Below are 9,265 nucleotides of genomic sequence, written 5' to 3'. Positions count from 1 at the left end.
GTAAGCGTACGTTTGCGTGTGAGCGTACGTCCATGTGTGTGTGTGCGTGCGCGCGTGTGTGTGTGTGCATGTGTGCATGAGGGCTGAACCTCACCCAGGTGGATCTCTTCCTCCTCCTGACGATGTCACCGGGGGAGGAGTGACTGGTGCAGGGCCTCTCAGGCCGGCTCCTCTCATTTCCCTGGCAAATGTTGTTCCCCACAGCCCGTCACACGGCTCCCCTCCTCTCCCTCCTCTCCCTCCTCTCCTCCTCTCCTCCTATACACACGCCCTCGGCGGCCGCCTCCCTCCGAGCCTGCCTCCCTGGCCTGCCTGTCCACCCGAGTGCTCCATGCGATCATACGATGCTATGGAGGGCCTGAGGAGAACAGTGTGTTGTTTGACCGCCGTCCTGCTTGTTTTGACAGGTAAGACCGACAGAGAAGAGAGAGAGCGAGAGAGAGAGAGAGAGAGAGAGAGAGAGAGAGAGAAAGAGAGATAGAGAAAGAAAGAGTTAAGGTGTTGGTGTGTGTTGGTGTGTGTTGGTGTGTGTTGGTGTGTGTTGTTGTGTGTCGGTGTGTGTTGCCGGTGAGGCTTCGGTGTGACATTATAGCCTTGTCGTGAATGAGGATGTAAGGGACAATGACAATTTTTTGACAATTGCAAATATTTGAAGGACGCACGGTGTCATGTTGACCCAAAAATGTGATTGCTTCATATTTGTGAGATATATGTACCTATATGTATCTGTAACTTTGTTTGTTTATTGTTTAAAGTTGTCAGAATGGGTATCCTAAAATAATATGATATAGTTTCGCATTTAAACAAAATAAAATGCATAGTCCCTATAGTTGGTGGTTGAAAGCTTTCAAAGCTATCGTTTTCTTATTTAAACTAGCAGGCCCTGGTTGGTTGAATGGAGTCATTAATTTGCCTGCTTGTGAGATAATGGCAAACCCCCAGTCCATTTAAAGTCAATGCCTGGGATTGTCTCATAGATCTCTTCCTATCACGTCGTTTCAATGTGACATTGTACACGCAGTCCCCCATGAGGCCTTGCTGGAATATCTTTACAACCCGTCCTCTTCCGTAGTCGGTACAGAATTAGCTCTTCTAATATCGTATCGCTATAATTATAAGACGGAAAGAAGGACGGCAGAGGGAGAAGAGCAGTCACCAGCAGACACAGCGTTCTCCTTCTGACTCATGGACGGCTGGGCTTGTGCTGTCGCACGCGGCCCCCCACCCCACCCTCCCACACACACCCCCCCCACCACACCCACGCCAAACCCCCATCCCTGTTGCTATTACACTTCAATGTTTCTTTCATCAACCAACCCCCCCTAGCAGAAGGCCGGTGTCCCTCTTATCAGTGTTGACCAACGGGGACAGCAGACACGGCCCACGGTTTCGGGACATGCACTGGTTGACCGTATTTATCCTCCAAACACCCCGGTTGTTTGTGAGGGCTGCGGCGGCAGGCAGGTGCGTGCGGGTCCGTAGGTGTAGCGCGGGCCTCCGTTCGGTTTCAGTGTGTCATTGTTTATCTCGAGACGAGCCGTGTGAGTGTGTGCTGTGTGAGCGTGTGCTGTGTGTGTCTTTGTGTGTGTGTGTGTGTGTGTGTGTGTGTGTGTGTGTTACTAACGCGATGGTTGCCCCCTTCACTTAAAAGCCTATTGTCAGTGTGAGATCTCCCCCAACCCCCCCCCCCCCCAGGTTCTTATCACCACAACAATCCTCGGTGTTTGGGGACAACAGTAGGAGCAGACTTGGCACACTCCCCCCCACCTCCTCCTCCTCCTCCTCCTCCTCCTTGTCCTTATCCTGTCGATTAACCGGATCTGAGCTGCTGTCAACACCGGCACACTTCTGACAGATGATACAATACACACACACACACACACACACACACACACACACACACACACACACACACACCCGCACACACACACGTTCATGATACTGTGTCTGTTGTTCGATTGTTTGTGTGTGTGTGTGTGTGTGTGTGTGTGTGTGTGTGTGTGTGTTAAAGTGTAAGAATGTGTGTGTGTGTGTGTGTGTGTGTGTGTGTGTGTGTGTGGGGGGGGAATTATCAGAAGTGTGCCTATGTTCACAACAGCTGACACACACACACACACACACACACACACACACACACACACACACACACACACACACACACACACACACACACACAAACACAAACACATGCAGGCGGGTGCCTGCACTGACAAAGACACCCGTAGCTCTTTGAGATTGGAGTGTTTGGGGCGTCGGTGCGTCGTGTTTTATTAACGACCAGAGGCCCAGAAGTCCATCTGTAGAGCAGCAGCAGTGCGCTAAGAGGGTTTACAGGTCTATTCCGGTTCAACTCAATATTTTAATCATATTGAAATGAGTCAGTGTAAGACAGTTAAAGAAACAATGTTGTCCTTGTGACAATAGACTACAGGGTGACATCATTGTATGTTTAGTCAAAGACAATTCTTCATTGCTCACAAGCTAGCTGCGCAGTTGACTTGAAGAGCCACCGGAGAAATGTCTTTTATAAAGTCTATAAAAACACATGCCCCCTTTCCACAAATTGAAGGTTACTGAATCGAACAGTAGTGTCACTTTTTTTTACCTTGTGGCTGTTTGATATTGCAGACTGTTTGTTCTGAAACCAGTTAGGATGAAAACCAAATCAGCCCAGTGTGAGGGTAAACCAAGGCCAACGGCTAGGTTAATATTTACTCATTACAGTTTCAGGACCTGGACATTCATGATAATAGGATACAAACTTCACGGCTAAGCTGGTATACAGGGGTACCGTTAAAGATCCTGTTTTCATTCTCACGTCCCTAACACCAATGCCATCATAGCGGGAGACGCAATGCGGTGAATGAGCATGCAGGTTGGGGTGAGGGATCTCGCTCACGGACCCGCTGAGGTGAACTGAATAAGGACATTGGGGTCCGAAACCACAACCTTATCCTACAGACAGCAGTCAACAGCTTCCTTATGCTATCTTTGTTCCTCAATCGCAAACCCAGCCTGAACAGTGACAGACTGGTCGTCAGAAGTCAGAAATAATGTCAACATACTTACAACCCAGAAACGATAGAAGGTACATATCCTCTTTTAGATAAATAAACTCAAGTTTATTGGAACGTTCAAACAGGTTCCCCTCACACAAATGACATGTATTAAGTCATCTACATCTACCTGTCTGTCTGTATGTCAATCTGTCTTCCTGCCTGCCTGTCTGTCCATCTGTCTGTCTTCCTGTCTGTCTGACCATCTTGTCTGTCTTTCTGGTGTTCTGTCCTTTTCTCTGTCTGTCCTTCTCTCTGTCTTCCTGTCTGTCTGTCCATCTGTCTGTCTCTCCGGCACTCTGTCCTATTCTCTCTCCATCCTTCTGTCTGTCTTCCTGTCTGTCTGTCCATCTGTCTGTCTCTCTGGCATTCTGTCCTATTCTCTCTCCATCCTTCTGTCTGTCTTCCTGTCTGTCTGTCTCTCCGGCGTTCTGTGCTTTTCTCTGCCTATCCTTCCGTCTGTCTGCCTCATCTGTCTGCACGTCCGTCCCGCAGAGGCGCGCCCCGAGCTGATCCGCGGCCCCCCGACGGTCCAACACGGCGTGGAGGGCCGGTCCGTCCTGCTGGCGGTGGAGACCCTGTTTCGGCTGAACGAGACGGAGGTCCAGGGCACGTGGTCCCACACCGGGCCCAGCGGCGCCCGGACCACCCTGGTGACCTTCACCAACAACTCCACCATCACGGACATGACGCGCCGCGACCACCTGCTGTTCCGCGGGCCCAACGCCTCGCTGCTGCTCCACGCGCTGCGGCCGTCCGACGAGGGCGTCTATTGCCTGGACCTCAACGTGAAGTTCCACAACCGCACCGTCTTCAAGGTGGAGAAGACGGTGCGCGTCACGGTGGATGGTGAGTCGTCGGTTGTCGTTTTCAGCAACGGGGGAAGAAATGATTTGATTGCCAACGTCTACGTAGGCTGTGCGTCCCAGTTTGCTGGATGATGTACTCAGAATGAACCGGTGTGACGTAATGAAATGGGATTGAGAACAACACGGGGGAAAAAGAAGTACGCTTTGACCCTCGGACCTCTGATCTTCACCTCCTTCTACTTTGGTCGTTTCCGTTTCAGTTCCAGTTTCTTCTCCCACCATCGGGATGAGTCCCACGTATCCCGTGGTGGAGGACAAGGAGAACGTCACCTGGTCCTGCTCGGTCCAGATAGGGACCAAGGTGGGCTTCCAGTGGCTGAGGAACAACGTGGTGCTGGGACCCGGGAAGAGGTACTGGTTCTCGGAGGACAGCTCCACGCTGGTGGTCAGTCCCGTGAGGAAGGAGGACAAAGGGGCGTACAGCTGCCTGGCCAGGAACCACGTCAGCCAGATGCTCAGCCGGAGCATGGAGCTCAACGTGTACTGTGAGTAAACGTCGTGTCCTACGAGGGTCGACAAGGTTTCTTCTTCTCCTCTCTTCTCACCGCTCGCGGCCTCGCCCCACTTGTCCTTCTGCTCCTGGTTTATTTTCTTTTTTGTGTCAAATCATCTCAAAGTGAGAGTTTGCATGTAAAAGTATTTGAGGTGATAGCGCCCGTGGACGGCAGACGACACGTGTGCTGCTGCATTTGCATCGGAGGTAAAGCAGCAGAGTCCGAACCCTGAGGACGGGAGATAACTTTTTGGAACTCAGTGTGTGTTTGTGTTATGCGCCGAGCCTGCTTTCAGGGAACAGTGCTTAGTCATCGATAATAAGATTATGAATGTAATGGTTGTCACACTTCTGACATCCCTTTTTTACATACAGAATTTGTTGTTTCCATTACGATTTTCCATGAAAATCACCATTTTATGTCTTGGCTTTTCATGAATGTAAAGCATACCCTTGATGTCACTTGCGACTTTAATCTGCCCTAAAACTTGTGTTTCTTCTGATGCATGCCTGATGCTGTTTGTGTAAAGCCTTTTACATAATAACGAGATAATACCGCCAACAGGGTGTGGAAACACACTACATAAAACGTAGCTGTTTGCTAAGTGGCATAATGTGAAGACATCTCTTTCTGCTCTCTATTTGGATAGCTCTTGGTTGATGTGGCTCATGATACAGGTCCTTCTCAACAGACGGAAAGTGAAAGCAGAGTGCGGTCACACGCTTTGTTTATATTACATTGCATTCATAGCGCGTTGAAAACAACACGTTCTCTCCAGGTCGGCCTACACGGTGCCTTATCTTATCTTTATCTCAGTTATTGATTCATAAACATTGATACATTTCGTCTTTCACGACATACAGTATCTCAATGAAGCACACAGAGTGTAAGAAACCGTCCTGTAAACCAAACCAAGCGTCTCTAAAAGCGTCTCGTCGGGCCCCTTCCTTCCGTCCGCAGACGGCCCTTACAACCTGGCGGTGAACCCGGGCCAGGGCCTGCTCCGCACGGGCACTGTGTACACCATCAACCCCGGGGAGCTGGCGTACTTTGACTGCCAGGCCGACTCCAACCCGCCCAACAGCTACGTGTGGATCTCCAAGAACGCCAACAGCAGCCAGGTGGTGACGGAGGGGCCCCGGCTGGAGGTGCGCTCCTACCGCCTGGCCCAGCAGTACCTGTGCAGGGCCTTCAACAACGTCACGGAGAAGCAGGATGAGACACAGTTCACCCTGGTGGTGGCCGGCCCGGGGACAGGTGGGTGGGCTCGGTGGGAGTAGGAGGATGGGGGGGGGGTGGGGGGGGGGGGGGAGAGTATAGTCGGATAGTGGTTGTAGGGCATTCGACTCCCAACTGAAAGGTATTGGGTTGGATCCCTGTGAATCGCAAACAACTTGTGTGCATCCATGATCAAACCGATACCTGGGCCTAAATGACCTGTATCTGATAGACACAGTAAGTGTCTGCTTATAAGTGGCTTGATATTTTTTAGGCTTCTTAAGCATATTGTCCAGCCTGGAAACCGATGGTTTGGAAGGGTTAAGTGAGAGCAGTGTAGGTGAGACAGTCCGTTTCACAGCTTGAGTTGTACGCCTACACCCACGGTGTTTGGCTCCTGGTGGCACCTCTTTGGAAATTCATAGGTTATGGATTCAGTAGGAGATATGGATTGATAATGGGAATATGCAGTATTTTCTCTCAGTTGCTAGGGAACCAAAAGCTCTAAAGTCCAGAGGTTCTGTGGGAAAACAAACAGTGGTTAATAGCTGTTGTGTTTGTTGAGTTTTATAGCATGTCATGTCTCTGTGGGCCAGACCAGTTGTCCGTTGTCTAGGTAATATTTCATGATTGCGGGACTTGGGGACAGAGATTGAACACAGAAATGCTTCAAAAAAGAAAAAAAAAAAGAAATGCAGCAATTTTAGGGGCAAGGGTTAACAATAAGTCTATTGAGAGGGGCCTTGCCTTGAAATTTGATTCTGAATATTGTTGTACTTTTCTTCCCCTCAGGCAAAGAGAAGCACACACAAGTCAGCAGCTCAGTATCGCCTCTGGCAGCCATTACTATCTGCTCGCTGTTCATCATTGCGTTTATGGTGTTGTTCTTTCTCAGGAGAGCCTGTCATCCCAAGAGAGGTGGGTATCTGCCTCCATATAAACCAAACCTCATATACAAGATTCCCCTGCTTCACAGTTAATTAATAAGTACGTCGTCAGCTCACGTTCTCTCAGCCTATTGAAACCGGTATGTGTACCTTGTTTGCCACATCTGGAATAAAAAGTGAGGAATTGCCCTTAGGGCATAGCTTGAAATATAGCCACTGGTATACTGAAGTTAGTTAATTCTAGCTGTACATTTATATAAATTGTAGTGAAACTAATCATGAGCAGGAACTTATTTTTTTCATATGGAAAGTATGGTTCATACTATTTGCTTTTTGGAAATAATATAGATTCTTTGTGTTTCTCTCTTGCATTCAAAATGGCCCTGAGCAGTGCTAATGAACATTTACAACAGGTAAGACATGTTGATCCAATAAAGTGCATATAAACTTATTTTTGAAAGATGGATGGATAGACAATCTAAAAACAACAATCAAAAAATTGGCTTGCTTGCCTTCTGCAGACCACTAACGGAACAGAGGCGACCACATCTATCAGGTAAGCCATTTATGCCAGGCATTTATCTTTTACATGAATTCATTTAGAACCTATTTCTGTGTTTATAGCTGATGGATTAACACATTTACATAAACCATCCGTGTCAATTTAAATCTAATAGAACATTTTAATTAACAAGGTTCATTGCTTCGGTGGGGCAAAAAATGGCACAATTATAGATAAGTGGAAAAAGCATTGAACAGAATGTTAATAATGAGTTTGCCTCTACAGGTCATGAAGACGCAACAGAAGATTTCGGTATCTACGAGTTTGTTGCTGTTCCTGGGTTAATGGAATCCACACAGGTAGATTTATATTCTGCGGAGAAGCTCTCTCGCCCTGCCTTGTCACCTTGACAATTACATTCAAATCAGCCATAACCTGCAATTTTCTGGGACGTCTGAACTTGGTTCTAATGCTGTTTCATATTCTCCACCAGGCGTCTTGCAGATCTCTTGCCAGGCTCGAGTCCATGCAGGACGTGCAGACAACGATCTACGACGTCATCAGACACGTTCCCGAGACCCCCAGCCACAGTTTGCTCACTGTGCCCTCCCCCACACATGCAGCATTGAGACAGTAGCAATTTTTGGACACTTGAATTCATGTTATGCAGCAGTTCCCCTGTGCACAGAGTCACAGTTCCCCTGTGACTCAGACACAGCTTTGGGTGGATCTGGATTAAAACTGCCTGTATGTGTATATGTTCATTCTCATGATGCACTGCTACTGTCTAGAGAGTACCATAACAAGACAGATGTTTAGTGTCTGTTATCTGCCTATCGTTGACTGGTTACAATGTTATAGTGGAAAAAAACACGTTAGCAGTAGCCTTTGTAGTGACCCCTTGAGAGGAGATGATGGAACGGCTTCAGACTGATCATGTGTGTGTGTGTGTGTGTGTGTGTGTGTGTGTGTGTGTGTGTGTGTGTGTGTGTGTGTGTGTGTGTGTGTGTGTGTGTGTGTCTGTGTGTGTGTGTGTGTGTGTGTTAGTGGGCTATTTACATCTTACTTGATGTATAGATCCACGTTCTTAGACTTGCTGTCCATGTGTTTCAGGGAGTACTATCGGCCACTGATTAATGAAGAAAGTGTTGATGAATATCATCTTGTAAATATTGTCAATATTTTTTGGCAATGTAGATTTGCCATTACACACCATTTTTTATTTATTCTTACTGAGAGATTGCTATCCACCAATGTAGCGTTGCCCTCATTCAACATTGATGCAATTAAATATTTACAGATAACAGATACTTTTGTAAAATGACTGTACAGAGATTGATTAAATTTACATGTGTGATTTTTGTATTTTAATAAAGATTTGAAAGAGTTTGTGGTTTATAACCGGATGGACATTATTTGCCGGGATCAGGACATACTTACAAAATAAGCAGGACATAAACATTATGTAAGTCTGCAGGTTCAAACCTGGGGGTTGGGGGCAATATGGCGATGACAATATTTTACCCAGAAGAAACAAAGAAACAAAAAGCCTTCTGAGCGTATTGAGTGCAACTGTAATTAGAACTGTTTGCACTAACCAATCGAGATTACTGTTTCTTGAGGTGGTATCTCCTGCAGTGGCTGCCATCTGTTCCGTCTCAGTGTATGTTTTAAGGGAGGCTCCTCCACACTGTGGACGACTGCATAACAAACAAGCAGTGGCGTCAACTCAACTGAGGAGAGTGACCTCACCTTAATTTGACTGGGAAATGGCCTGAGGTATCATTAAGCAGGAACTATAGTGAGCAGCTGGTGCCTGCTGTATGACTGCGTTTGAACACTGTGCTGCGTAGAAATAACCCCAAAAAAAAAACATGCTCACTGTGTGATACAGTTATTTGGAACTGTTGTGCAATGTGTGTTGAGGAACATAACCGGCAAAGCAGCATCTGCTAATTATTATTGCAAACAATGTCAAACTTATTTATAATCTAATTATATGTATTTACCTGTATCAATAATTGGGATATACAACAATTTAAGTATAAGTATTTGGTGTATTCCATAATATGAATTGTGCAACCAAAAATGTGCATAACAAAATAGGCTTGCATCTAAAAATTACTTGTTATGATATAGTTGATTTCAATCGAATTAATTGTAATGCAACATGTAACACTCAACGAGTTAATATAACAATAATCAAATGTGAACAAATAACAAACTAGGTACCTCTTGC

General features: G+C 46.8%; 1 protein-coding gene across 1 annotated transcript; it reads left to right on the top strand.

Moving 5' to 3' along the window:
* Positions 1-349: 349 nt before the first annotated feature.
* On the top strand, positions 350-7,705 carry hepacam2 (HEPACAM family member 2; the record flags this gene model as incomplete). The annotated part of the gene is made up of 9 exons (XM_084484928.1): positions 350-407; positions 3,552-3,905; positions 4,126-4,410; positions 5,380-5,676; positions 6,430-6,555; positions 6,916-6,937; positions 7,046-7,080; positions 7,312-7,385; positions 7,520-7,705. 9 exons carry the CDS (start codon positions 350-352, stop codon positions 7,661-7,663), a joined length of 1,395 nt encoding a protein of 464 aa, XP_084341054.1. The 3' UTR covers positions 7,664-7,705.
* Between the last annotated feature and the right edge of the window lie 1,560 nt (positions 7,706-9,265).

This window comes from Micromesistius poutassou (genome assembly GCF_964030765.1).
Source record: "Micromesistius poutassou genome assembly, chromosome: 20".
NCBI classification, from domain to species: domain Eukaryota; kingdom Metazoa; phylum Chordata; class Actinopteri; order Gadiformes; family Gadidae; genus Micromesistius; species Micromesistius poutassou.
The sequence above is the reverse complement of the archived record's forward strand: the minus strand, read 5'-3'. Positions and strand labels throughout refer to the sequence as shown.